At 31.8% G+C, this 27,245-nt stretch overlaps 8 protein-coding genes and 1 long non-coding RNA gene across 12 annotated transcripts; 4 read left to right on the forward strand and 5 right to left on the reverse strand.

Annotated features, from left to right (window-relative positions):
* Positions 1 to 1,603: 1,603 nt before the first annotated feature.
* Positions 1,604 to 4,035, forward strand: LOC130668691 (RNA-binding protein Rsf1-like). The gene is made up of 3 exons (XM_057471088.1): positions 1,604 to 1,719; positions 2,036 to 2,783; positions 3,116 to 4,035. Exons 2-3 carry the CDS (start codon positions 2,116 to 2,118, stop codon positions 3,141 to 3,143), a joined length of 696 nt encoding a protein of 231 aa, XP_057327071.1. The 5' UTR covers positions 1,604 to 1,719; positions 2,036 to 2,115; the 3' UTR covers positions 3,144 to 4,035.
* On the reverse strand, positions 3,819 to 6,591 carry LOC130668684 (centromere/kinetochore protein zw10 homolog). Its single transcript, XM_057471078.1, has 7 exons — positions 6,434 to 6,591; positions 6,159 to 6,361; positions 5,257 to 6,094; positions 4,734 to 5,192; positions 4,467 to 4,670; positions 4,124 to 4,398; positions 3,819 to 4,034 (listed from the first exon to the last, which is right to left on the reverse strand). The coding sequence occupies exons 1-7, from the start codon at positions 6,474 to 6,476 to the stop codon at positions 3,819 to 3,821; spliced, it is 2,238 nt and encodes a 745-aa protein (XP_057327061.1). The 5' UTR covers positions 6,477 to 6,591.
* Positions 6,592 to 6,686: 95 nt separating this feature from the next.
* LOC130668687 (tRNA (uracil-5-)-methyltransferase homolog A-like) lies at positions 6,687 to 8,884 on the reverse strand. The gene is made up of 5 exons (XM_057471081.1): positions 8,461 to 8,884; positions 8,213 to 8,392; positions 7,950 to 8,142; positions 7,503 to 7,878; positions 6,687 to 7,425 (listed from the first exon to the last, which is right to left on the reverse strand). Exons 1-5 carry the CDS (start codon positions 8,785 to 8,787, stop codon positions 6,717 to 6,719), a joined length of 1,785 nt encoding a protein of 594 aa, XP_057327064.1. The 5' UTR covers positions 8,788 to 8,884; the 3' UTR covers positions 6,687 to 6,716.
* Positions 8,885 to 9,156: 272 nt separating this feature from the next.
* LOC130668690 (gamma-secretase subunit Aph-1) lies at positions 9,157 to 10,342 on the forward strand. The gene is made up of 2 exons (XM_057471087.1): positions 9,157 to 9,618; positions 9,695 to 10,342. Exons 1-2 carry the CDS (start codon positions 9,386 to 9,388, stop codon positions 10,185 to 10,187), a joined length of 726 nt encoding a protein of 241 aa, XP_057327070.1. The 5' UTR covers positions 9,157 to 9,385; the 3' UTR covers positions 10,188 to 10,342.
* On the reverse strand, positions 10,200 to 13,050 carry LOC130668685 (mediator of RNA polymerase II transcription subunit 17). 2 transcript variants are annotated; one of them, XM_057471079.1, is made up of 5 exons: positions 12,709 to 13,050; positions 12,443 to 12,643; positions 12,043 to 12,359; positions 10,890 to 11,959; positions 10,200 to 10,819 (listed from the first exon to the last, which is right to left on the reverse strand). In XM_057471079.1, the coding sequence occupies exons 1-5, from the start codon at positions 12,795 to 12,797 to the stop codon at positions 10,460 to 10,462; spliced, it is 2,037 nt and encodes a 678-aa protein (XP_057327062.1). In that variant the 5' UTR covers positions 12,798 to 13,050; the 3' UTR covers positions 10,200 to 10,459. The 2 variants fall into 2 exon arrangements, with proteins under 2 accessions (XP_057327062.1, XP_057327063.1); XM_057471080.1 differs by lacking the exon at positions 12,709 to 13,050 and having other exon boundaries at positions 12,043 to 12,379; positions 12,443 to 12,578.
* A 785-nt stretch (positions 13,051 to 13,835) lies between these two features.
* LOC130668692 (transmembrane protein 17B-like) lies at positions 13,836 to 15,980 on the forward strand. Its single transcript, XM_057471089.1, has 5 exons — positions 13,836 to 13,975; positions 14,042 to 14,145; positions 14,230 to 14,343; positions 14,424 to 14,723; positions 14,845 to 15,980. Exons 1-4 carry the CDS (start codon positions 13,882 to 13,884, stop codon positions 14,664 to 14,666), a joined length of 555 nt encoding a protein of 184 aa, XP_057327072.1. The 5' UTR covers positions 13,836 to 13,881; the 3' UTR covers positions 14,667 to 14,723; positions 14,845 to 15,980.
* On the reverse strand, positions 14,302 to 15,719 carry LOC130668689 (putative protein PLEKHA9). Of its 2 annotated transcripts, XM_057471086.1 has the most exons (7): positions 15,554 to 15,719; positions 15,431 to 15,486; positions 15,249 to 15,370; positions 15,002 to 15,167; positions 14,772 to 14,934; positions 14,576 to 14,678; positions 14,302 to 14,335 (listed from the first exon to the last, which is right to left on the reverse strand). In XM_057471086.1, exons 1-6 carry the CDS (start codon positions 15,717 to 15,719, stop codon positions 14,659 to 14,661), a joined length of 693 nt encoding a protein of 230 aa, XP_057327069.1. In that variant the 3' UTR covers positions 14,302 to 14,335; positions 14,576 to 14,658. The 2 variants fall into 2 exon arrangements, with proteins under 2 accessions (XP_057327069.1, XP_057327068.1); XM_057471085.1 differs by having other exon boundaries at positions 14,772 to 15,167.
* A 728-nt stretch (positions 15,981 to 16,708) lies between the features above and the next one.
* Positions 16,709 to 20,775, reverse strand: LOC130668688 (uncharacterized). 2 transcript variants are annotated; one of them, XM_057471082.1, is made up of 5 exons: positions 20,625 to 20,775; positions 20,405 to 20,517; positions 20,139 to 20,314; positions 17,313 to 18,847; positions 16,709 to 17,223 (listed from the first exon to the last, which is right to left on the reverse strand). In XM_057471082.1, exons 3-5 carry the CDS (start codon positions 20,139 to 20,141, stop codon positions 16,986 to 16,988), a joined length of 1,776 nt encoding a protein of 591 aa, XP_057327065.1. In that variant the 5' UTR covers positions 20,142 to 20,314; positions 20,405 to 20,517; positions 20,625 to 20,775; the 3' UTR covers positions 16,709 to 16,985. The 2 variants fall into 2 exon arrangements, with proteins under 2 accessions (XP_057327065.1, XP_057327066.1); XM_057471083.1 differs by having other exon boundaries at positions 20,600 to 20,746.
* A 152-nt stretch (positions 20,776 to 20,927) lies between these two features.
* On the forward strand, positions 20,928 to 26,128 carry LOC130668693 (uncharacterized). The gene is made up of 3 exons (XR_008990067.1): positions 20,928 to 21,172; positions 22,269 to 22,454; positions 25,553 to 26,128. It is a non-coding gene; the product is annotated as an uncharacterized LOC130668693 (long non-coding RNA).
* The last annotated feature ends 1,117 nt before the right edge of the window (positions 26,129 to 27,245 follow it).

Raw genomic sequence — 27,245 nt, forward strand, 5'->3', positions numbered from 1 at the left:
AAGTCATAACTAACTTTTAAATTAAGTTTTATAGTGCCAAAAAATGGAGCTTCACTTCCACATATTTATAAATGCTAATAATTGTAATTAGAGTGAATGTAGCTGACAATTGGTTAAATAAAGTTGGCTAAAGTTTTGAATAAATAAATAAAAACTAAGTTAAATAAAATTTAAAAAATGCGAAATTTAAATATTTCTGAATGAATTCCGAAATGCGCTGCGAGCAGCTCAGCAGCAGACTGTTCAAGTGCAGCGTACAGTAAACTTTTTAGTCTAATTAACATAATTATCGACACAAATAAATTTCATAAAATTAAAAAATTTCAATTTTGAAATTTCATAACTTTTATAACAAACGCTGGTATCGACCGTCAGAAAACTAGACCTCATGACAATTTAACTTCCGGTGAACATCAAAATCCTTATTTTTACTTTGTTGTCAATTTATCATAAATCATTAAGGGTCAGCAGTACTAAACGAATTTTCGAATTTTACTTTTCTAATTACATTTTGAATAATTACGTCACTCCAATGATGAAAACCTTCCGAAAAAGTTTCTTTCACATTTTTGCAGAAGCTATAAAAATTTATGTGATAACAATTGATTAATAAATTGAAAGAAAAGTAAAATTCAAAAATTCGTGGCCCAGCCAAAGACAGTTGTGAGCGTTAGTGCTGCCCTCGTTCGGTAGCAAGAGAACCTCTCATAGATATATTTTTAACTCGCTCTATCCTTCCTAACCAATTGACTGACATTTCTCATAAGTCTAACATTTTTTTATCCTAATTAACGATTATTTATAAACATCAAATATCATTTTAAAGTGTCCTAGAACAAAATACTAGATTGTAAATAAAAAACTCATGTTTATTTTATCAAGTTGATTTTTAAATATTTTCTACTAAAAAATAGCGATAAGTAAGGGCTGATTCACGCAGATTTTTGCAATCGTGCTGACGAAAAGGATTGAAATTTTTTTCAAATCATCTATTCATGCTACGTAACATTTATCATATATGAATAAGGATTTGAATAAGCGAAATTTAATGAGTGTGAATGTAGCAGACATGAGACAAATTGATAATTAAAAATAAAAAAATTTGGGCACGGGTGCGATCAGATTACGGGTTATTTACAAAGTGACCCGCGCGCATGCGTAAAAATGGAGAAAAATGACCAAAAACCCGCGCTTTTTAACTCTCCAGCACTCTCGTGAAACGCGCGCCACGTGATGAGAAAAATTTTCACACATTCTGCGCAAGCGCGCGTATGCGCACGCATGCGTGGATCTACTTTATTTTAAATATTTCAAAATCTAAAAGATTTTAGTTGTCAAACAAATTATCTTTTTTTGGACTAAATTTATAGATGATCATATTTCTTAATATCGAAAAATATTTATAAAATAATAAATATAATAAAGAACATAACAATAACTTCTATATAATATTTCAAGAAAGCGACTACAGACATCCGCTTAAAGAAAAGAGAGCTGGTAGTAAATTCCGCGAGCGCGCTCTGATGATGATTTATCAGCATCCCCATAACGCCTGGGCTAGTTCGGATTCCTGTCACATGTCTTTGGTAGCCCCTCCCGCTTTTGTGATTTTGTCTACATCCTGTACTCACACCCGCTCTACATAAAACTTTATCTTTCACAGCGTTCTCTATTCTCTATCGTTCCCTCGCTATAATATTGATTCGTTTGGAGATTAAGGTACATATATTTATTTAATAATTAAAAAAAAAATTTTGTAGTTTTTTTAGTAATAAATAAAAAATGATTATTTAATTAAACCATTTATTAAATATTTATTATCACAAATGATAAACAAATACAATAAATATCTGCGCATTGAGTAATTTACCGCTGCGATGCAATGAACTTGATCATTCTGATGACTCGTATTGTCATCTAAATTTTAATAAAATAGTGATAATATCAGTAATAAGTTGTGATTATTCTAACGTTTGATTATCAGTTAAATTTATAAAAATATAAATTTATAAATTAAATTATTTTATTTTTCCAGATTATAAAAAGTAAGAAAAATATACTAGCTTATATTGTAGTGAAAAATAAAAAAAAAAGTAAATAATAATAACATTAATAATGACGCCGGAGGGATATACGCGAGTGTACGTCGGCGGTCTGAATGACACGATCAAAAAGGAAGATTTACAAACAGAGTTTGAAAAATTTGGGAAATTGAATAAAGTATGGGTGGCATTTAATCCGCCAGGTTTTGCATTTATTGAGTTTTTGAGAGTCGACGAGGCTGAGTTAGCTTGCAACAGCATGAACGGTTCTGAAATAATGGGAGCCAAGTTGAGAGTCGAGATATCCCGCGGTCCCGGTCGGAGTAGAAGTAGAGGCGGCGGCGGTGGCGGGGGTGGGTTCAGAGGTCAATCTGGCGGCGGCAGAGGCGGTTTCGGCGGTTCGCGTAGATCTTACGGCGGAGGTGGCGGCGGTGGTGGTTATCACCGTGATAACAACTCGTACGGTAATCAAGGCGGCAATACCAATAGCTATCATTCAGGCAGGGCGGGTGGTGGTGGTCCGAAATACAGCAGAGGACGATTTGGGGGTGATAACAATTACTCTGGTGGAAGAAACAATACGGGGTACATGCCCGGCGGAGGTAATGCTTATTCCCAACAAGGATACAACAATTCGTCTGGCAACGGAGATGCAACTGTTGACTATTATAATAGAAGAAATAAGGATTCCTCATCAGCCTCCTCTAGATACCGCAATCGGTCACCGGCTGGACGCGGCAGGTATACGTCCAATACAACCATAATATATCTACTTATTATTGTCATTATTATTTGTAGCAAAAGTGGTTGTCTCAATGACTCTATAAAAATAACAACTACCGGGTTCTTCTTTCTAATCAACCATTTAATTACTGCTATTTTATTATTGTCGTATACTTGTTTCTTTAACTTTGATAATTTATCTTTACAACTACGATTGCATGTGGATATTACTTGATATAATATATTTATATAAACTGTCTTCTCAATCAAGCATAAAAATAACTAAACGGTACTAAAAATAGTACGTGTTGAATTTTAAAAAAAATCCTTGTACGCTTCCATGTTCACAGTCATCGTCATCTTCGTGAATGCACGTAATGAGTTTGAAGCTGCGACAGTTCTACGTTACCACTGCAATAAGAGTGGCTAATAATTATAAATCATCTACTTCTTGCTTGTCCCCTCGATGACTACCACAACCACTATCACCACCACCACCACCCGTTGTTCTGGCCAATCTACACAGCTACGTGTATATATATACAAAAAAAAAAAAAAAAATAAGAAAACAAAATTACAGACATTATTGTAACAACATCAATCTAATCAATTAATTAAGTTAATCATATACATAAATTAGTCTTACGGTGATTAAACTCATCACATTTGTGTATGTTACACTTTTTTAAAAATCTATTTTTCATATTACGTTTATTACATATTTAATTAATTAATATCATCTTATAATTCCTCTGGTAGTTGTTTACTTTACATTTATCTTTGCCTTTAAGGAAAAAAAAAATTAAATTTAGAACACACATTTTTAATACGCAAAAGTTAAGAAAATTTTATAATAAAATCTAATAAAAATAAAAAAAAAAAATTATCAGTGCTTATTAGTCAAAAAAAAAAAAATTACACTAATGATTAATTAATTACCTCGACGCCTAAATTATCTTTAGACAAAATTACATATATTTTAAATAAATTTATTATTTTCAATAGTACAAAACATTTATAATTAATAATAGTGATAGTAATTATAATTTATAATTATTTGATAGTAGCAAGCAATGCAGATCTGCGCTCGGTATTTTGAAAGAGCGCTCTTACAAGTTGTTTTACTTGACTCGCGGTAAATTCCCGCGCTAGAGGACCTTTGCCGTCTGCCCAGCGTTGCTCAATGTCCTTCAACGAGGCCTCCAGTACTTTAATAAGTTCCAGCATTTTTTGCCACTTGTTCACGTAACGGTTTACCGAATTTTCTTCCTGTAACAAATTATCAATAACATAACAAATTTTTATCTTAATTATACAGGAGGTAAGTAATGAAGGAGTAAAAGCCGAAAATAAATTACCGAAAATATTAACGGAGCTCTTTTGACAACCATGTTAAAGAGATTTACGAGTTCAGTAGCTGCGTCAGCGGATATATCTTCCAATATAGTAACTTTGAATATTATATCCTCGATCATTGAGTTTAATATGCAGCCAAGTGTCTTGTGATATACATTTATCGGCAATACATTAAACCAAACTGTTTTCAATAACTCTAATTGTCTAATGCACTGTCTCAGTGCACGTTCGACTCCCGATGACGAGGGCAATTGATTTTGAGCGAGTTGTGACAATCCTATTAATAAAAATATTAAATTAATAAATACTCAATTAATTGATTGATTAAATAATTAATTAAAATACCTGAATCTTTAATTATGTCTGTTATAATTGTCCGTTGATATTTAACGTGATTCAAAAATGTTTGGGCGCCAATATTACGTAATTTTAATGATAAATCAACGTATGTAATATTGTGTTTCTGTAATTTTGGTAATTTTTCTCTGTACTCATGCCCGAGGGTCATTAAATTGTGGGCAAGATACATACAGTTGTTGTGAAATAACGCTGTTAGTAAAATAAATAATTAAAATATTTAATAACAATTAAGACTGTGATAAAATTACTTACCAACTTGTTGAGGAATTGTTTCCAAAAATTTTTTATGATACTCTGGCACCGTCCAAACGTAATGCTCAATAACATTACGACTAGTGTAATATAATTTAGCAGCTGCAGCAGTTGAATTATCAGAATTGAGTACCGCTTCATCAAGAATATCACGGACCAGTAGCATCAACTCTTTGGCGCTGTTACTTATTTGACAGGACGGTAACCGGAATGTATTTTTACTCAAATTACGCTCAACTTTAGCATTTATAAGTGTACAATTATTTACGTGAGCATGATATTTATCATTTGATTTTTCTTCTTCACTAAAATTGTCCTCATATTTAAATGAATCATGTAAATTTTTCTTTACAAGCTGGCTTGCTTTCACCAAAAACTCTTGTGATATTTTATCAATGTACAGTTTATCAATATCTTTAATATAATTTGAAATGACCAATTGATCTTTGCTGATAAATCCTGTAAAAAATAAATAAATAAATATTATTATTATTATTTAGTTAATTAATTATTAATACCGTACCTATTTCTCCCAAATACTCTTCAAATTCATGAATATCTTCTTCCACGCTCTTAAAATTACTCAGTTCAACACTTGAACTTGGGATAATGTCATTTATACAATTATTCAATAAATAATCAGACAATTGTGCCCACAAATGTTCACTGAGACGGTTTATAAATGTTTTACCATCGATATCAACATTCAGATGCTGGTAAATAAATTGAAACAGCATTTTTAAATTATACAAAATAAATTTATACGTTGGCAATTCTTTTTTTTCACTCGAGACCACGACATTGAATACTTTTTCTTCGTCAACAAAGACCGAGCACTCGGAACGTATAATCGGGCTGATGATAAACTTCATTAATTTTGTAGCAAAGTGCTCAAGAGAGGCAGGAAGTTCTGACAAATAGTGGAGAGCTTGGATAATATTTCTTATTTCCTGAGGATCGCAATCGATTGTCAAACTTATGCTGCTGCTGGTACTGGTCTTTGAGTCTTTGGATGTCTCATCATCATTGCTGGCTGTCCAAATAACGTGCTCGCTCCAAATTTTCAGTACGGCAGTCAAAAGAGATCTGTATGTCAGCAGATAGTTTTCCTTAAGTGCTGAGTAAATATTGAGCATCTGTAAATCACCATGAGACTCGTCATCGTTCAGCAAAACAATTATCTTGTTTAAAACTTTAGCTGCTTCGACGTAATCCTTATTTTGTCTCAACTTGTCAACAGACTTTGTAAACTGCTCGAGCTCAAGCAACTTTGCCGACAAATACAAACTTGAGTTACAGGCAATCAGAGCTTGGGAGAGATTTTTCAACTCTTTTATTGATCCAGACAGCTCCACTTTTATCTATAAAATAAAATCTTTAGATACTTTGACAACTGACAGCTAAAAAATAAAATAAACTAATTACCTGATCATCGATTTTGGACTTTAGCATCTTCATATCCTCAATAAGTTTCCTACTTTTTTCAACCAAAACATAATCATTCTGCAGTGTAGGTAAAAAATTTATGTAATTATCTTCAATAAATTCTTTAACGTCACTTTTTAATTTAACTATTTCCTTTTCTATATCATTTACTTTTTTCTTCAGCTCAACGGCATTCATCTTGCCTGCAATTATTATTTAATTACCTCCATCGTATACTTACATTTTAAATTATTTTTATTTATAAATATCCTCACCTGTTGAATCTGTCAGCAAGACATCCATCACCAGGGAACTCATCTTGACTTAAAAATATATATAAATATTGCTGCTGTCAATCTAAATTTACTCTGTACACGAGTACATAAATTTTTTAGGTTAGGACGTCATTGTTTATTCGTTGATGAAGCGGGAAAATTAAATTGTCAGATTGGACTCAAAAAAATTAAGTTATTAACTAATAATATTTAGCAAGTAAATAATTTTGTATACACGAGTGTAAATTTTTATTTATTTATTTTTTTTTTTGTACATAAAAAATTATTCACAAGTGTCTGCTTTTATGTCAGAGTAAGATTTAGTAGCAGACAGTCTTTCTAGAAGAATGATCAGCTCGCAGTGGTTGGTCATGGGAAACATGTCAACGGGAATAGCTTTGACAGGTACCAGAGGCTCGCCGAGGTACTGCTTGGAAATGGGACGAGCTAGATCAACAAGATTCTTCATAGCAGCTTTTGGATCGCAGGAAACATACAAAACTTTTTTGACTTTATCAGTTTTACGGAGAGCCAGCAGAGCTTCATGATGAAGTCCAGCTCTGGGGGGGTCGACGACAGCGATGATAGTTTCCTTAGAGGTTCTATGAAGTACTGGTTTTATCAAGGACTCGGCTTTGCCAACAAAAAACTCGCAGTTGTTGATATTATTTTGCTTAGCGTTTTCTTTAGCGTCGTTTATCGCATCGTTTACTATTTCAATACCCAGAACTTCGGAACAGTGTTGAGAAAAACAGAGCCCAATTGTTCCAGTTCCGCAACAAATGTCTAGCAGAGACGTGTTTTCTTTATCACACTGTGCTAAGTCGATAGCGGCCTGATAAAGTATCTCAGCACCTTGAGAATTTATTTGAAAGAATGCTTGAGGCGATATGCGGAATTTTAAACCCATAAGAGATTCTTCTATATGCAATGACCCACTTAAATGTTTTATTGGTCCTTGTCTCTCTTGTTTATGATTCTCTCCTTCGGCACTATTATGAAAAAAAAAATTAAAATATTTAATTATTCATTCAATTTAATTCGTGCTGGGTCCAATAATTTAACTTACGATATTCCCATTGTCTGAATATACAACGAAGTAACTTTAGCATCTTTGCCTTCGCCCTCTTCGAAGAACTTGGTTATCTTGGTAACCAGCTCGTCAAAAGAACTGTCAGTCGGCAAATTCTTTGGGTAGACTCCAATAATCAGCATCAAATGACCAAGACGAGTGGCACGAGCGGTAACTTGATTCCAAAATCCCTTATGATTTACTGGATCGTAAACATCTAGTTTGGAGTCTCGGACAAATTTTTGAAATATTTTAACAGCGACTTTCATCCTCTCTGGTATGTGACACAGGTGATCAATGGGTCCAACTGCTGTTGATCCTGCAGCGTAGCTGGACAATCGGAATCCTATCAAAATTTCATTCTCATTTTTCCCTAAGCAAAAAAAAACATCCATATTTAATTATCGTTCATTAATCAGTAAAATTAATTAAAATGTAAATTACCTATGGTAAATTCACATTTATTTCTATACCCTTCGGTAACTTCGGCATTTAAAATTGGCTGCAATTCACAAATTAATCCATTATTGACAGCTCGTTGTTTTTCAATCCATCCAATCAATTCATTATTTGCTCTAGCGATTTGCTGACCAATTTTAACAATGATCGATCTCATCTGATCTTGTTTCATAGTCAACTAAAAAAAAAAAAAAAAATTATTCTCCAAACAAAACTCGAGCCTTTTAAATTTCCATTTAAAAAATCACCTGTGTTTCGTAGGGAACATTCCAGAGCGGGATAGTACTAGACTTAATCAGATCTAGCACAGAAAGACTTTCCTCTTTCTGCTCCTGATCATTATCCTCATCGCCTTTAAATTTCTTGCTATTTCTTTCATCATCTTCAAGCTTCCTCTTGACATAGGGATCTGGGGCAGCTTTGGCTTTCTGTTTCACAAAAAAAAAAATAAATTAATTTAAAAATAATTTTATTAAAATATGAATTATTTACTTACTTTGGCGGTAAGTTTGCAATTTTTCCATGTCATTCCATTAATGGTACTCAGACCATGCTCCCGTGCTTCTTCATTGCGGAAATTAACAAAAATCCAATTGTTCCTGCTGTTCAGAGGTTTTATTTTACATGTCTGCAAGTTTAATTTTTCATTCAACAGTTTTTTAAATTGTTTTATTCCATAATACTTTGGCAATCCAGTGACAAGTATTTTGAATTTTTCAGACGTAAAATCTTCTCTATCAAGATATGCGTACGGATTATTCAAATCTTCTCCACCTTCGACATTTTCCACCTTGTTTTCAGAATCCTTTTCCACGTCAGTCATTTTTAAAATCTAATTATCATTAATTGTTTATGTGTTTATTTATAAATATATTTTTTGCCATGTGCTTTTATCCTTTTGCTCATGAGGTTATATTTATATATATATATATATAGACCATAATATAGATTTTTTGGTGGGGATAAAAAAATAAGTGGGATAAATATATCAGAAATATCAATATGAATAAAAAAATTATGAATTTTTTAATAGCAAGCTGTCAAATTTCTGAAAACTTTAAAATTATTAATAAATATTTCATAATAATTAATATTTCAAAATCATAATTCAAATTTTTTTTCTTTCCCGCCATTGCAAGCTTACGAAAACATTCGAATTTACCCGAGTTCAAAATCAAAACTGTGCTGTTTTTTTTTTTTTTTACACAAATGAGTGATACAAAATAAGTATTCCTAAATATAAGAACAATAATAATAGTGTAATGGATTATTTAACTAAATAATATGATAGTACAGTGCAAGATTTGCTTTAAAAATATTTGAATAGCCAAAAGAATTAATTTTCATATTTATATTGTATAAATACCTACAATATAAATATTTACATATTTCTAACCTTAGTAATTGACAAAGTTGTAAAAATGACAGCCTCCGATTTTTTTGGATGCGCTTTACTGGCGTTTGGACCTCCGCTGGCAATGTTTACAATAACAGTATCTTCAGAGCCAATAAGAATAATAATCCTGATAGCTAGTGCATTTTTCTGGCTGATATCACTGCTGTTTTCATCAATCCTCTGGTATGCAGTGGTTCCACTCCAAAACAACCTGGCCTTCGGTCTAGTGTTTTCAGTTTTGTTCCAAGAAGCATTCAGGTATTTAAATTTATCAATAAATCTCTTAAACTCTCGGCATCAATTGATCCAACCGAATTTATTTCATACGTTCCAGGTATTTGCTGTACTGGGTGCTGCGTAAAGCTGAAAAGGGATTGGAGAAAGTGACAACAGCTCATCTGGCAAACAGCAGGCATATCTTTGCATACGTATGTGGCCTAGGATTTGGATTCATGAGCGGAGCATTCGCGTTGGTGAACGTTCTAGCAGATGCCGTGGGTCCTGGGACCATGGGCCTCAAGCAAGGATCTGAATACTTTTTTATCATGTCCGCTGCCACGACTCTCTGCTTCATTTTACTGCACACATTCTGGGGTGTGATATTTTTCTCAGCTGCTGATAACAAGAAGTGGGGACACATTGCCTGGGTAGTCCTGTCTCACTTATTTGCCTCCTGTATGACCCTGATAAATAGATACGAAGCTTATACGTACAGTTTACTGTCTGTGTATACAGTACTTATTATTACTATGGGATTAGCATTCAAAGTTGCTGGTGGTAAGATACACAACGTACCCAAGTGTTTCACTCTCAGAAAAAGAGACTAATTATTACGTGTGGTATTTATAAAACAAAAAAAAAAAAAAAACTGTATTTAAAAAGCAGGATTTATAAAATAATTATTAAATAAATTTTAAATATTATTTTTAAATTGTATTATTTAATCAATTAAAATTAATTAACAAATAAAATACAATTACAAGAATAATTAGTTTATTGTCAACGTAGACATTTTAAATTATAAATTTTAAGTTTTATTGTTTATTTTTAAAAAATTTATTTCACATAATAATTATCCTGAGAATTATCTTTTTTTTTCCTATGAGCTTGTGAGTGACGCCATGAGTAATTCCATTTTATTTAAAAAATTTTTTCCTTCCATTTTGTCCCATCTTACTTCTTTGAATGAACCACCGAGATTTTCCCACTTGCGTTCACGTACCAGTTGCCCGGGGAAGAAATCTTTTCGTGGAGAGTGTGCTATTGAAACTTGAACGCCGCTTTGTGGCTCACATCTTACCGCGATCATGCGATCGCCAATTGGTGATGCGAGTATACAACTACTGGCATTACCTAGTGGTTCAACAGCACCAAGACCCAAGTGGGAACTGTTTGCTAAAAATTGCCAGCCCATGCATTTCGCTAAATTTTGTACTGCAGTAATTTGATGCTGATGAATCTATAAGAGAAAAAAATATGTCATGTTCTGTCATTTAATCTTAAAAAATTTATATTATTTAAATATTAACCTGGCAAAATATAAGATCTCTAAGTTCTTGAGGTTCATAACTCATATGCATAACTCTTCCGTCCCTACAAACACACTTGAGTGATTTTTCTCCAACATGTACCACCAAAGATGTCCGACAAACGGTATCGTATCCGTTGGTCCAGATATTTATTTTAACACAAGACTGAGTAGGGGAATTTAAAGCGTTCCAATGTGAAACAATAAGTGGATCTTTAACTTCTTTAGCAATCGTGTCCAATACGTACTCAGTGCGCACTCTCATGAAGAAATGTTGAGCTTGCTGGATTATTTGTTCAAGAATTGTTTGACTCTTGGTCATTTCCAGTAACTCGTGACGATCAGCAGCAGTTGGTCCAGCAATGCATCGACGTTTGCTTGGTCCCAATGGACCGGAAGACGGATGTGGAAAAGGATGATGAGTATTTTTATGATGTACTTCTCGTAATAACTGATGAAGTGAATGCTCAAGTACATGATCGTGCTCTGCATTGTGGGCAACCGGTGGAGGCGGCGATGAGGATGTTGATTTTTTATCATTACCGGTACCATGACACAATCCAATTATCAGTTGAATACCAGGAAGTACTGTCGCCATTATTTGATTACCAACAACCATGTGAGGAATCGGAGCTCTTAAGTGAACAGCTTCTCTGGCCAGTTGGCTAAATAATTCTTTACAAAATAATACATTTTGCGCAGCCTCGAGTTTTTGTTGCCAGTGCATATCAGCATTTGAATTAGCCACAGTCGCGGTTAGTAGATTTATATTTGAACTGCACAAATCTTCTTGGTCTTTTTGACACAATACTTTAATGTACGCTACGCCTTGTAATTCACTGGGAATAGTAACCCGTAAGGAAGAACTTTTTGACGAGGATGACTGGGTTGAAGAAGCAGGAGGGGCTGTTGGTGATGATGCTGGTGGTACAACTCCTCCTGCGGCAGTACTAGCCGCAGGTGAAACGGCATTTGAATTAGGAGATACTGGAGGACTGCATACGGTTACTTTTTCATCGTCTTCTGCTTTAGTTACCTCAAACATTCCGGTCTGTGAATACTTTGATCCAGCTGTTGTTGCAATAATAATTTTTATCTATCATTAATTATATATTTATATAAATAAATAACTGAAAGTAAAAAATAATAGTTACCAGTTCGATAACTGAGATCACCGATTATAGAATTGGATACTTTTTTTAATCGCCAATTCTGTCTAAGCCTCAACAACTCAATATGAAAGTCTGGTGTTGATCTATTTCTAGCAAGTTCATTTTGACTATTTCTTAGTCTTTCAACTCCAGTTAAAAGTACATTTGCAGCACCAGCCAATGCTTTTTTTCTCGCATAAACCTGTACCATAGGCTTTACTTCCGGAGGCTCTTGAGGAACTGGATCTAATACCATGTAACGTTTTTCTTTGGCTATTGCTAGTACGTCAGCCAGAACACAAACCTCTGTCAAGGCATTTCTATTTATACATTATTCACACTATTAGTAAACAATAAATATATTTTATAAACATCATTAACAAATATAAATAAATATATTTACCTTAACTTTGTCCTAACGCTGTCCCATGGCCACAAAGAATTTTGTTGTGGAAAAGAATCTTTTGAATCTTGTTTACTGACATCCGACTTTTCTCCATTCTCAGCTTGTTCACCACAAAGGTCATCAACACCCGACGTACTTGTCTTACTGAAATCTATTTTCTGAGCGATTTTCGCCAAATTTTCCGACAGAGTCAGCGGTCTGAAGAGTTTAAAAAATTTAAATGTCAATAAAAATAAAATAATATAAAATTTTTATAAACTTACGCTTGATATATTTCCTGCCCGTCATAAGTTATCTCTTGAATTTGATTTTCAATCGGAGCCTCCACCGAAATATTTACAGAAAAAGCCATCGCGCTTATTTAAAAACTCACCGCAATTGCTTAAAAAATTTATCTTGAAGAAATTTAAACGGTGTAAAATTAAAAAAATAAAAAAACACCGATATAAATAAATATTTATCTACATATCCTCTTCAACTACCATCGCTAAAACGTTTTTTTTTCTTGACTGTTTAATTTCCCAGACACCTCCAGCCTGGAGTATGTGTCAAATATTTTTTTCAGTCATTTAAAAGTCGTCTTCTTAAATTAGACGATACGAGGTTATAGGCAGTGCTGTTGCTACTGATCCTACTGATACACTTTCTCGAATTACTCATACTCTAAAACTCGACTGTCGCGTATCGATTTAAAAACACCCGCGTATTTACAAATTTTGCAGCTGCATGTATCAGACCCATAGCAAGTGTCATTAATTTGCTCTAAGAATTAATGAATTTATCTTAAGAAACAAAAATAATTTTTAAAAATTTTTATGTCCATATTTCAAATTGTTGTCAAACTTGTTTATCAAAAAACAAAATCTGCCTGATGTCTGTTATTTTCATTATCATAATTTATTTTATTAATTTATAATGATAATAAAATTTTATTTATAATTATAATTAATTTTTAATTAATTAAAAAAATCGGAATTAACAATTTTGACGTTTCAGATTTTGATTTTTAAAAAGCTCTAGGGATATTTAATTGTCAACTACTATAAACAATTGCATTTTTTTTTTGTAACACCAACAAAAAAAAATTATAAAAATCAAATCCACTCTGATGTTTTTGGAATGAATAAAAAAAAAAAACTATCGGAGCGCCCTCGCCTGCCACAGTGAGACGAATTTTTTGTACCTCTGACAGGTGCATGTGACAGTTCCCTCATCCAATCACCAGCTGGTTCACTTGTCGGCTGTCATGTGCAATTTGACATAACGTTCATATCAAAACTCCACAACAAAAACAATCAACTCTATCCAATCATGTTCCATTAATTAATTCCTCATTAATAATTAAATTTATACGCTTACAATTATTTGCCAATAAATATAAAATATGAATTATCAGTTATCGATTTATGTTTAAGTGAAGATTGCCAAGATAATTTATGATAATGTGGAGGTCTAAGGTGATTACGGCTTCAAATCGGATATTTCCTGGGCTAATATATCATGACTGGGAAAAACAGTACTGGGATGCCGGTATTTATTTATTATTTATAAATAAATGTATTAATTTTTTTAAAAATTACGATATTTTGGTTACAGGGCACCTGGTTAAATCAAATTTACCTCTTCAAATAGCATTATATTTTGATATATGGTTCTTTCCAATTTGGTTTTTTACTATACTTCTAGGACTTGATGCCAAGGTACTTATTTACCTCATACTACTTACTGTAATACTTGATTGATTAATTAATCAATTAATTTTATATTTTTTTTCTATTCCTCAGTATTATAATTTAAGTGGAGTATATAAGTTTATAAATATAAGCGTTTATTTATTGATTACATGCATCGAATGTCTTAAATTATACCTCGGGTATCTTGGCAATTTATCTGAAAAGGTATTTACATCATGAGTTTATTGACTTGTAATTAAATTTATAGATAATAATTAATAACGTGTGGGAAAATATTATTATAGATTCCAGAATTAGCAAGTTTCTGGCTCATATCTGCGTTACTACAATTCCCACTGTTGGTATTTATGCTACTAGACGGCAATATATTAATATTTTTTATTGAAAAAGCATCTACGGGAATGATGGTTTTATTGGTTGTATTTGAAATTATTACCGGTACTATTGCGCTTAATAATATAGCCGCACATCACTTGAAGAGATTTTACATGGCACAGCTTTGTGGACGTGTTAATAAATTTAATTAACTGGCAACTCAACTGACGGCCGCGTAAAAAAACAAAATAAATTCAAATTATTTTATCGTAAGTTTATTTCATTTAATTATTATTTATTATTTCAACAGTCAATACCTAAATGATTTTCATTTAAGAAAGATCTCAGTGTAACCAAATTTTCTTTCAACCCTTTGCTCAAATTTTCCAGAGCTTTCAAGGTGATTGCTTCCTGATTGGGCAAATTGTTTGCGAGAGACAGCATCAGTTGGCTCTTCGTCGGTGTCATCCTCGTCAGTAACTATAATTTTGTATGATTTAGTCATGGGAAAAATAATTAGATGATTAGATGAGCAATTGGTAAATACTCCGAACAACTGCTGGGCCATCCAGCCGTGATAAGGTTCCAAAGATTCCTTGTAAGAATCTTTAACACTAGCTACAAGATCCTCAGCCTCGTTGCCTGTTTTTGCTGGTACTGCTTTTGAATTTTTTACTATTTTATCAATAAACAGCTGAATCATTCTCAGTCCTCTGATAAAGGACATGAGAAAAATATTTAAATATTAAATATCAATTTGTAACTCTTACAAAAATATTTGTTGTAAATATTACCTAGTCAACCAAACGAGAGCGTCAATAACAATTGTATTTTTACCCGATGCTTGCTCCGATAATAATAAATCCTGTAGTGTAAAGTACTCTTGCTTATTTGCTAAATACTTGATAATTATTTTCTAAAAATAATTTTATTACTGTATTTATTTTTATAAATTTATAACTTAAAATAAAATTACCTCAATATTTATTTGCATATCGTACTTTATCGGAGCAAAAACTTTACCAAATTTGTCTGAAATTGTGATAATTTATATAAATAATTTATTAAGTATTATATTTTAATTATTAATGTCAACTACCCAGAATTTTGATGATGGCTTGAGATGCAGCCAAGAAATTTTTTGTATTAATTTTACCATTAATTACTTTAGGAAATTTAATTGCCAGGCCGTAATTAAGTTCTAAACTATGACGAATATTTTCGTCATTGTTATCAGTATTACAGTCATTACTATTTTCAGACATTCTTTATATTTCAATACTTAGAATTTATGATAAACTTCAAAAAACAATAAGTAATTTTTATATTTATAATTATTGGTGTACGTCAGATAAATATAAAAAATAATTAAATGATGTGACAGCAAGATTCAATTATCATTTGTTACTGTCAATCTCGCAACGCACTTCAATGCAATGGGTATTAAAAATAAAAGATAAATAATATTGTTTTTTTAAATTATATTTTTATTATCTAATTCACAAATAAATAATGCAATTTTTTTTTTAATAAAATATAATACTGTACATTGTCTTATATATTTACAGACTAGTGTAGCTGCATTATAAAGTTAATAAATATTTAACGCACTGCGTTATTGCACATTGTTTATTAATAAGTATAGATAAATAGCCAAGTATAATAATAATATTATAATTAATTTTTGATATTGCACTGTAACAAAATTTATCAGCTCGTCTCAAAATTCCTCATTCTTACACAAAATATTTATCGCTTCTCTGAGGGTAAATCGACCAATAAAATTATGGCTCAGTTATTTATCATGATTATTCGAAAAAATAATATAATAAAATATTGAAAAATTTTGTGATGATAAATTATATTTACATAAGGGACTAGAAAAAAAAAGGCCGAGTTACCCTACTCATGTCTTATCAATATTTAGAAAAATCAATCTATCGATTATATTACTTTCTACTAAATGAAATTCCTTTAAATATAATTTTAGACAAAACCTTTGGTAATCAAACTAGCCAGACTTATAATAAGTATGTAAAGACCTTCTAAACCCTTGAGCTGTAGTATTTATTAAACCTTGAAGACTAAATACTGAGTAATATTTTTAAATGTAATTACTATCTTAAGAATCTGATAAACATATTATGTAATAAATATAAATCACCAGTTTAAGTATTAAGTTTTAAGTTTAGTCAATTCATTAGCTCATTCACAAAATATCCCTTGAGATTTATACTTTTACTGCCTGGTTAACTTTTGTTTTTTTTTGCTAAAAATTTTAAGGCAATAGTAGGCACGCATGGAGTTAATAATATGCAAGACTTGCGCGCATATTGTCTCACATTTCCTACGTTAGGTTTAATTGTATAGTATATAAATAAATAATTTAACAATATCATCATGTCCGTATGTGTATAAGAATTATTAAATTTTTCAGCATAAGTACCAAGATTTAAATAACTGCACTATATTAGTTTAATAAAGAACTAGCAAAATAGCTGTTGTATAAATTTAAAATATTTTTAAAAATATTAAAATTCAGGAGTATGTAAGGAAGAGGTAATGTTGAGTACATTACCCACTGAATCTTCGGCAAAAATAACCAGTGGAGCGTCGTAACAGGTGTGAGCTAGTGGCGAAGACAGTGGAGGAACAAGTGCTTCCAAGGGTGGACGTACGCCTGGAAACTGACGGTAGTTTATTACCATACCGGTGGATGCGTCGCGTAATTCTATAACGCGAATCCCATATGATGATCTTATGACGTTTCTAAAAATAAAATATTACATACATGTTATTTTATTTCTATTTCTATTTCTACTTCTGTATGATAACAATTAATTATTTTTTTTTTTCACCTCTTGGCATTGTACTCAATTTGACAATTATTGCGATAATAGTGAGAATTATGATCATTATTTACATCGTGCTCGTTGTCGGTAGCAAACCATCGGTGATAAGCGAGTATTGTTGCGCAGGAAGGCCCCCAAAATATTTTATCAGGTTGTAAAAATGACGTCTCAAATACATATGTATTGTAATTACTATGGAATGGAGTATCAATATCTGGACTTGCTGGTTGGGAGACTGAATTTTCATTTTCAGCTTCAAGGGCTTTTGTTTTAGAATTTTGATCGTATGATTCTGATAGCACACATTGTCGTTGATCTTTTGAGTTTGCTAGGCTTGTAATGGATTGACTGTTGTTGATGTTATTATTATTTATTGTAACAGTGACACTGAGTGGTTTGCTCAGGGTTATAGTACTGCGTTGCGGATCCTTGTTACGAGCATTACGATTGTTATCGGTACCAATTACCGGATGGTTATTAGCAGCACCTCGAGCAATGAAAACATGATCAACGTAATTAAATCCACGACCCATAATACCCTCACGCGTGTGACCCAAGTCAAAGGTATGAGCAAGTTCATGGAGAACGGAGCCAAGTGTTGTGGCTAGACATCCGCCGTAGGTACCGCGATAATTACTGTCGTCCATCAGAACGTCAGTGTCAATTATCGTGGTGTCTAAAAATTTTGGTAACACTTGATTAAGAGTTGTAGGCCAAGTATGAAGACATGCGGATCCAAAGAGTGCAAGACCACCGCCGCCAAGTGCCGCATGCCCTTGGGTGCTTGCCAGAGTTGCCTCATGTGTTCTAGGACTTGGAGCCCCTCTGTATTTAGTACACGATAAAAATGCCAAATATTTTCTGTCTTTAGATGCCAGCGGACCTTTCATTATTTCGCGACCTACAAATTCCCACAGCTCACGTTGATTCATAGCTCTTGCAGTGTCCACATTGAGCATGCTGTGCATTACCAAACACTCGGGACCGTCAAGATCTCGCTCTAACTGAAATGTTTTTCGTCCATGCCCGGCTTCTTGTAATTTTTCAGCCGTTAATGATTGTAATAAACGTGCTCCAAGTCCTATTCTCGTTGCCGCGCTCTCTGGAGAACAGTCTTCATTGGCCGGACCCTGAAAATATCCATCGTGACCTGCACAAATTACATAGATCGGCGTAACCCGTAGTCGTGACTTTTTCGGCTCGTGTATCAATGTCAATTGTTTTTTAATTCCATTTGCTGTTTCCAGCTCAAGTTTATTTATTCCACGTGCTAAATCTACCAGGATACGGAATTCCCCGGCAATAATAGGCCATTCTGTAATCGAGGATGACTTTAAATTGTGATTATGCTGAGTACGGATGTTTATTTTAGTACACAGAGACGGTGCTTGTCCACGTATCAGAACCAAGCTGTACGTTATCACTTCCCCATCAGATAAATTTTTAATAACAATACTTTCAGTATTTAAATTTTTATTTATTGTTGATTTTGTTGATGTCGTTGTAGTCGTCGTAGTTGTTACCGCAACGTTTGTTTGAATCTAAGATAAACAAATAAAATTTATTACTATCATTATTTCATTACGGTTTAACCCAAAAAAATAGATTGACTCATTATTATTTCCGATAACACTAATAATTTAATTACAAATATTGTTGTGTAATAGATGATTATTTTTTTTAACGACTCGATGGGTATATTTATAAATACATATAAAAAAAACAAAATTTATAACAAAAGATATGTTTTTTTTTATGGTTGGTTTATAATTAATTTAAAAAAAGAAAGGGGATACTGACCGATGAGAAACTCCGGGATAAAAATAATAATAATTACAACAACAAATAAAAAATTTTTTACGATCGATCCATTATAATTTAATAAAAATAAAACAAAAAGATCAGTGGATAATAACCGATTAGAACGTAAAAAAATGAACCTAAAAAATATTCGACCAGAGAATTCTAGAGTCAACTTTCACGAATCCAGCCAAGGTAACAGCTATTTTTTATTCCTCGAAGGCCCTTAGCTGAAGAATATACATTTTAAATAAACATTGTTACTTAATACAATTAATTAAATAATTATTTCCTGAATTATGGATCAAAAATTTTATCTTTATTGATTTTTTAACGATTCTACGTAACACTACAATTATAAAATTTTAATTACGGTGATAACTGACTATTTTTTTTTATAAATAACGAACTTTATTGGGTTTTAATTATAAAAAAAACACGACTAATCTATCAAACTTTAATTCTTTTTTAAACGTTACATTAAACTTAAGTATCTGGAAATCCTCAAGTTTTATTAGTTCGTTCACAGAAGTTATCATTAGAAATTTTTGTATTGCGTCTGATATGTACTTGAAGTTACCTAATAGAAGCAATCAAAAAATAATTATAGTGACCAATAAATGTTACAATAAAAAATTACATTGACCTCATACAGAGATATTAAACTAAAAAATTTAATTTTAAAAAATTGTGGGCATTGACCGGTTAAGAAACTTTAGTTTAATAAAAAAAAAATAACAACAACAAATACGACAATTTATAAAAATAATAAAGTTGTAATTGTTTTACGTTTTTTTAAATAAATAATCTCTATTGAGCCAAGATGTTTAATATATATATAAATGTATGTAAAATGAATAAAAAGGTTTTTTAATAAACTTTCTCACTGGGTTCTTGACACGAATGTTTTCTCAAATCTAAATAAAACAGAGATATATTTGTACGATAGTGGGTTAGTGAGAAAAAGCAAATTAATTAAATCTAGATGAAAGAGAGCTAGTAAGAGAAAAACAAATGCTATTTATCACTTACCATTTTATTGGGTAAAAAAAAGTATATCGCGGATTAAAGACAGAAGAGTAAGAATTAGTCGGCCGTGGGTTTTTTATCGTCAGTGAAAGGAATAAGGAGTATAGTAAGGATTCTGATGTCGACCAAGTTTTATCCTCGAAGGTTGCTCACTTAGATCTTCTACATTCTCCTCTACTCTATATCGAAAAAACAAATTAAATTATGCAGTTACAATGCGGCACAATCTTAAATTAAATAGAGTACTCAATAAATAATTATTTAAATACCGTCTAGGTGTGGACCTTTTACTAAATAAATCAATTACAAAACTCCCAGCACCATCCTCCTCTATCCTCAAACGCTGGGCACTTTACTCGTCAATACTCCGGCCTCCAGTTGCCTGTAATGTTAAAGCACAAGTTTAAGTACAAATCGAATTGCGGTTTTTTTTTTTTTTTTTTTATTTGTTAGAATTATCCAACCAGATTATTATTATTACTGTAGTACTTTTTATTGCATGTATGAACTAAAGGTACTAGGCACTAGGTACTATATAGTATTGTGTCAAGGTGACACTTATCGACGGCGGTATTATTGCAGGTTCCAGTAGTTGTGGAGACGAAGTACCAGACTGTAACCAAGCCGTGTCGCCCTGTGACGCGTGTGCGCCCTATGATTTTTCGATCTATTAAAGTTTATATTTTAGCGCGCCGCCGCGAAAAATGATACCAGGTATGTCCGCATGTGCGTCGGCGTATCCGCCCAATAATATACGAAGCCCGCGAAACAAACAAAGGGTTACTAAATAACAGTACTTGCAGACTTGACACATTTCTGTCTAGTGTCTGCTAGCTGGTATATTATCTCCAGTTTCAGCTCCAGTCAATATAACTTTTAAATGCCACAGTTTATTTTATTTTTTTCTCCCGGTTAAATATTCAAAATAAAAAACCGCGAGGGAAAAAATTTAATCTCGTGCTATTGTATTCTGTAGAAAGACATCTCGATGCTTTGTCTTCTGGATCTTTATTTCTTTTTCGAGAACAAAATGAAAGGTAATAAAATACCTAAGAGTAAATAATAATAATAATAATAATAAATATTTAATGATGATAGTGGAATTAAAAAATAAAAAAAAGGCGATAATATTGTAGAGTAAATATTATTCAGTGAAAATTATAAATTTTCTCCGCGGAGAAAAAAATAGTGTACGCGGATACATGTATCTTGTGTGTAGGCATGAACTGGCTGATGGTACTGGTGCTGGTGCTGGTAGTGAAGTATAGGTATAGAGATAGAGAGGCGGCTCTCAAAGAAAAGTCGCGCAGTGCGGCGCGATGCACTTGTTAATTGCCCGCGGAACGCAATATCTCGTATATATCGCTTACGTTGAGGTTAGCGACCGTGAAAGTACTCCTTGTGTGCAAGTAGGACATTGATTTTTAAAAATTGTTGCAACGATTGCGTGCGCCCACACTATTGACCTATATTTTCTCAACCGAGGTCGATGCACTCCATCCACCATCCACCAACCACACCGACATCCATTACCAATGTTTATATTGTCTTTTTTACCTCTTTTTAATTTCAAACATTTACTTTTTACACTTGTAATTATCATTATTATCATCATTGTTGTTGTTGTTGCCACCGCTGCTCTTGTTTTGTTATTATCCATCATGCCCATACACCGATAATGAAAGTTATACATGTACATATATATTTTCAAAAATAATAAATTCAACTCGTCTTATTTTTTTTTCATTGCCAATTTTAGCCTTTTTTATATATCGTTATAAATACATACATTAATATCTGCATTATTTGGAGATTAAGTTTCAGAAATATATTATTAAAGATACATTATAATAAAAAGAGTGGGAGAAAGTGGGTAAAAGTATCATCAGAGCCAAAGAAGAAAAGGTATTCTCTATACGAACACATATGTACAAATATATAGATATATATGTGCTCGGTGTATAAGGAAGCAAAAATACTTCCAAGAGGATTCTGCTGCTGCTGTTGTTGTTGCCATATTATTATTATTATTAATTTTAATATTGATATTAATATATTATTATTATTTTATATTATATTTATAAGTGTTATATGTAAATGTACATGTATTTATATAAATTTATTTATACACAGGGCGGAAGCGCGACACAGTAATATATACGATACGCAAAGTGAAAGCAGGAGCAGCAGCGAGAAGAGAGCAGAGAGCGACTGATTTTGGCTCTCTTACATTTGGTCGCGCGCGATACGAAACTTGAGGTTGTACCGGGCTAAATTAATTTAGCTTATGATGATTGCGGCAAAGGGTAGAGTAGAGAGGTAGGTACGTTACGTTTTACCTCAGCTATAAGCCGGTTTTCTGGTGAAATTATCGAGACCAATATTGCACTTACGAGCGTGCTCTTTTGTACAAACTTTTACACATTATAAAAAGTACTGAGAAAATATATTTTTAAAATCATTTTAAAAAGAGAGAGTCATTTGCGCTCGTCTATTTTGTTATTGTTGTTGTAACAGATTTTTTTTTTTTTTTTTTTTTTTTTTTTTTTTTTTTTGTGATGATTAACTGAGTCAGGCCGGATGGATGTCAGTAGAGATTGTGCGTACGTATAATTAGATGGTCGTACATACGCATTGATAAAAATGAGAGTAAGTATATAATGAATAAGAAATGAAATACGATGGTGCTCGCGCGCGGAGCTGTTGAGAGTGAATAACGACGTGTTGGGGTGGTGAGAGTAGGCCAATGTCAGTGTCAATACGCCGCAGAGCTTGGCTAGTTAGCCTCTCTCGCGCGCGCGACAAACTTGATCGTGAAAACAGAAAAACGACAGCGTATATGGAGTCGCCGATTACGTTCATTCGCTCAACAGTTTTATTTATAGAACCTTGGTATTCATTGTATATATACGTACATGAGATTTCGCATTCACACCAATTTCTTTTAAACATATATATATGTATATTAATGTATACTCGATTATTTAATCTCGTTATATATGTAATATACGTTTTTTTTAATCATTATGCTATTGATGATGTAATTTTTTTTTTTTTTATAACACTTGATGTCAGGAGTGAGATAAGCACTTGCTAATTTTAATCAGCGTTTTAACCGCCTCCGCGATTTTATTTGCGATGTACTTAATATTATTATTTAAGACTTTAGTATAATTTATTGTAATTATTGTCAAATAAAAAATTGTTATCGAATATTAACAAAGAAGAATAATGTTAAGAAGTAAAAGTTTAAATACACCTTGTAATTATCATATTAATGTTATGTAAAAAAATAATAAATTTTTCATTCGGAAAATAAAAAAGAAAGATAACGGTTAAATATTCAATTAAAAAATCTATTTGGAAATACTTTGTCCGTTGATTGTATGCCTGTATTTAAATAATAATAAACCTTACGAAAATCAAATGAGATTTTAAAAATTTTCACTTCTCTCAGGGCATTTAAATGTGTATTTATATTATATTATATGTATATATATGCGTGTGAGAATATCCATGTAGATTTTTTTTCGTTTGAACACATGTGTATATTTACTGAAAGAAAGTTCGACGCCTTATACTTTACGTAAGCGTGTATTTAATTTTGAAACATTTTTGCGGCTACGGCATTGACGACGACGTGATGACGACACGACCAAAACCATTTGTTATTAGACTCTTATTCAAACGATATACAATTGAGAAATTCCAAAATTTTAAACGTCAAGTTTTATAATCACTCTTATGTATATATTTATTTGTACATTCTACATGTATATATATCTATATCATCATCATCAATTACTCTTTAATACACATACATCAAGTATTGTCAATACTCTTCCATTACACTTTCGAATTGTGCTGTATTTGTCTCTTTGTATTCCCTATAAAATATCACGTAAACTTACATAACTATTTAAGAAATATTCGCTCACACCTTCTCATTTAAATCGACATTTGAAAAAATTAAGAGAAACTACTTTTATATATCACACACATTTAATAATGTCTCCTCGCATTCTATATACATATATATTTGTATATATGAATTTTTTCATTACGCAATTTAAACGCGGCAACTTTGATAGCACACGAAAGCCCATGAATGCTGACCAGAAGCTGGAGTAACCGAATGCAGCATTTCTTTTCGCCTTTTTTTTACATCGACATAAAATTTACATTATGCATTTTCGATACCATTTTTTAAGTAAAACTCATGAAAAAAAATATATATATTTTAATTTGCATCGTAATTTCAAAACTTGCTATAAAAATTTTATTTTTTTCCGCATTTAAAATTGCGAAAAAATAAATAAATAAAAGTAGAGGAGGGAGGGGCACTTAAGGAAATACCAAGTTTTCGAGGACTTAAATACGCTACATCTTTTTTTTTTTTTAATAATATTCAAAGTAAATAGACGAAATTTTCAGTTACCGTTGAAAAAAAAAAATTTTCATTTCTGCGGGCAAAGTGGGGTACCTCCTAAAAAAGGTAAAAAAAAAAAATTTCTGGATTTTAAACGAATTTGATTAAGTTGAATTTTTTTTTAAGTAATTTACATGAAGAAAAATGATATTTTACATGTTTATTGGAGACAAAAGAAGAAAAAAAATTTTTAATAGTTTTTATCATAAAACAAACGTCATTAATATTTTTTAACTGACAATTGATTTTTGAAAAAGTTTATCAATAAAAATTCAAAGTAACAGTTAATTATATTTACAGAAGTGATTTTGGAATGTTTAAAAGCCATTTAAAATATAAAATTTTTTTTATCAAGGTTTGGGGGTACCCCGTTTTGCCTACCCTACCCCCTTTTGCCCCCTTTCCCCTACTTATATGGAGGGTAACGTTTGCGGATAAATGGATAAAAAAATGAAAATAGGGTAAAAAATTCCATGGAAAAATTTGAGTAAGCTAGGTATGCGTGTTTGTTGGGTTTATTATATTAAAAGGAAGATTTTTTTAGCCAGTACCTATATAATATATTCCACGTATGGACGTGTGTTGTAGCAGACGAGGAGTTGTCCTTGACACGACGACGATAGAAAGTGAAACAGGTCAAAGTGTCCTATATAGTCTTATATGTTAAAAATGTAAATCTATAAAATTTAAATGCTTTCAAGAAATTTGTTTTTTTTTTTTATTATTATTATTATTTTTTTTTCTCTTCTTCTTAATTTTGTTTTCGCTCTCAGGAATTTATAAACTGAATTATTGGGATATTTTAAATGATTGTTATTAAAATTAGCAATAACAATGAATTATTACGAATATACCTGTTTCATAATTTTAATTTATCTTGCTCATTAATTATATACTAATATATTAATCACATTTATCATTTCCGCGGTCTGGATCAAAATAAAAGATTAAAAAACATGAATAAAAATTTAATAATTATTTGTTTTAGGTATCAGCTGTCTAAACGTTTGAGCGAAAAAAAAAATAATAAAATAAAATAACGATAATAATAATAAGGATAAGGATAAAAATATATATACATTAATGTGCTATCAAATAAACGAAAGTGAAATCAAATTTATGACAAAATCATGGCCTTGAATATACATTAACATGGCGTAATAAAAACGAATGAATGTGTGTATGTGACCTTATAATAAATGACTATATAGTAAATGTGACAAGAGACATTTGGGAATTACCAAAAATATAACATATATTATATGTACTTGTTATTAATTTATAACAAAAAAAAAACAACATTTATTTGCCACAAATATTGTCTCAGACATGATTTAAATTTTAAAAAAATCCGCCATTCATATAAATTAATGTATATCAACGTGTGAATTTCAGTGTGAAAATGTTATATTATCTACATACAAAGAATTTAAAGATTTTGCGTGACACGCACATATCCCACATATCGCACAGCCCAAATGATAAACAAAACCAGACTTACAAACTCAAATGATTCAGGTTTCGTCTACTTTTTAAATTTTATTGCACGACAATATCAAACTTCCGTCCGGTATATTCTTATCGTTGGCGGATTATTTCTATTTCCCATCCACCATTTCATCCGCATATATATATATATATATATAAACCCGTTAGTATTCAATCGCCTTTTATTATCTCATAAACCACGCAATGCAGCTTAAATTACAGGTGAATACGCAGTTATCATATTTCGATAGCTAAAAAAATTAAATTCAAAACTATATATATGTATATGTGTATGTATTTTTTATCACACAATATATGTTAGCAGAGTACCGTCGAGATACTTTTTATGCAGACATATATAAGAGCCGTTGAAAGTGTTAATGAAAGGTGCGAAAGAAGAACCAGGAGGCTTAAATTTTGTTTTAGTTCAGACAGGACACAACTGGTACAGCTATTCGTATATAATATGATGCTCGTAATGAAAATAAAAACTAAAAAAAAAAAAGTTGTTGCGCGCATGACCTACGTAACATTCGATTGGTTGCGTCGTGAAATTTCGACGCCTATGCATTGGCCCACAATATGCGCTTACAAGGGACCTTGGCTTCAATTTTAAATCTCATACATATATGTACCCATTTTATCATTATCTCTTATTCTCATTCTCAATATTTATTAATCTCTTCGAATGTTTATCCGCTTCGCCAAACAAATCGTATGTCATAAATAAAATTAATGCAGGAGCATGACACACCAAATCATTTCGTGATTTTGTTTATTTTCTTTATATTTTGATAACTATTATTAAGTCACATTTGGTTTAATTAAAAATCTTTCGACCTTTGTTGCCTGATATATTTATAGATGTCGAAAAAGTCTATAAATAGTTATTGTTAAAATAATAAATTTTTGTTTTTTTTTATTTGAATGTATCATCGGTGAAAAAAGTATGGATCAGCGAGCTCTGTGTCATTGAATTTGGAAACAGATTACTTCGTGACGTTGTGCACGCATCCCGTGCATGGGCACTCATATATATAGATATATATCGTCCCTATGACGCATTTGCCTTAATGATATTCATCCCGACGGCACGAAAAATATCTACACAACATATTATTATGTGCATGAATCACCAATTATTATAATGAAAAGGAAGAATCAAAAGTGTGATGGGCAAAGAGCCATCAATA

Source organism: Microplitis mediator, chromosome 5 (genome assembly GCF_029852145.1).
Source record: "Microplitis mediator isolate UGA2020A chromosome 5, iyMicMedi2.1, whole genome shotgun sequence".
Classification (NCBI taxonomy): domain Eukaryota; kingdom Metazoa; phylum Arthropoda; class Insecta; order Hymenoptera; family Braconidae; genus Microplitis; species Microplitis mediator.

Bases quoted from the DNA above. Each gene is read 5' to 3' on its own strand.
- LOC130668689 (XM_057471085.1), bottom strand. From the start codon at position 15,719: ATGTCTGAAAATAGTAATGACTGTAATACTGATAACAATGACGAAAAT. The intron at 15,487-15,553 runs GTAGTTGACATT...TCACAATTTCAG, and splicing joins AGCCATCATCAAAATTCTGG to ACAAATTTGGTAAAGTTTTT. The intron at 15,371-15,430 runs GTAATTTTATTT...AATTATTTTTAG, and splicing joins ATATGCAAATAAATATTGAG to AAAATAATTATCAAGTATTT.
- LOC130668688 (XM_057471082.1), bottom strand. The intron at 17,224-17,312 runs GTGAAAAAAAAA...TTTTATTTTTAG, and splicing joins ATTGAGTACAATGCCAAGAG to AAACGTCATAAGATCATCAT.
- LOC130668690 (XM_057471087.1), top strand. From the start codon at position 9,386: ATGACAGCCTCCGATTTTTTTGGATGCGCTTTACTGGCGTTTGGACCT. The intron at 9,619-9,694 runs GTATTTAAATTT...CATACGTTCCAG, and splicing joins TTGTTCCAAGAAGCATTCAG to GTATTTGCTGTACTGGGTGC.
- LOC130668687 (XM_057471081.1), bottom strand. From the start codon at position 8,787: ATGACTGACGTGGAAAAGGATTCTGAAAACAAGGTGGAAAATGTCGAA. The intron at 8,393-8,460 runs GTAAGTAAATAA...TTTGTGAAACAG, and splicing joins ATTGCAAACTTACCGCCAAA to AAAGCCAAAGCTGCCCCAGA. The intron at 7,879-7,949 runs GTAATTTACATT...TTTTTTGCTTAG, and splicing joins TAAATGTGAATTTACCATAG to GGAAAAATGAGAATGAAATT.
- LOC130668684 (XM_057471078.1), bottom strand. From the start codon at position 6,476: ATGAGTTCCCTGGTGATGGATGTCTTGCTGACAGATTCAACAG. The intron at 6,362-6,433 runs GTGAGGATATTT...TAATAATTGCAG, and splicing joins CTTGCTGACAGATTCAACAG to GCAAGATGAATGCCGTTGAG. The intron at 6,095-6,158 runs GTAATTAGTTTA...TTTATTTTATAG, and splicing joins AGTCCAAAATCGATGATCAG to ATAAAAGTGGAGCTGTCTGG.
- LOC130668685 (XM_057471079.1), bottom strand. From the start codon at position 12,797: ATGGCTTTTTCTGTAAATATTTCGGTGGAGGCTCCGATTGAAAATCAA. The intron at 11,960-12,042 runs GTAACTATTATT...TTGCAACAACAG, and splicing joins TGATCTCAGTTATCGAACTG to CTGGATCAAAGTATTCACAG. The intron at 10,820-10,889 runs GTTAATATTTAA...TTTCTCTTATAG, and splicing joins GAGATCTTATATTTTGCCAG to ATTCATCAGCATCAAATTAC.
- LOC130668691 (XM_057471088.1), top strand. From the start codon at position 2,116: ATGACGCCGGAGGGATATACGCGAGTGTACGTCGGCGGTCTGAATGAC. The intron at 2,784-3,115 runs GTATACGTCCAA...CCATGTTCACAG, and splicing joins TCACCGGCTGGACGCGGCAG to TCATCGTCATCTTCGTGAAT.
- LOC130668692 (XM_057471089.1), top strand. From the start codon at position 13,882: ATGATAATGTGGAGGTCTAAGGTGATTACGGCTTCAAATCGGATATTT. The intron at 14,146-14,229 runs GTACTTATTTAC...TCTATTCCTCAG, and splicing joins TTCTAGGACTTGATGCCAAG to TATTATAATTTAAGTGGAGT. The intron at 14,344-14,423 runs GTATTTACATCA...ATATTATTATAG, and splicing joins TTGGCAATTTATCTGAAAAG to ATTCCAGAATTAGCAAGTTT.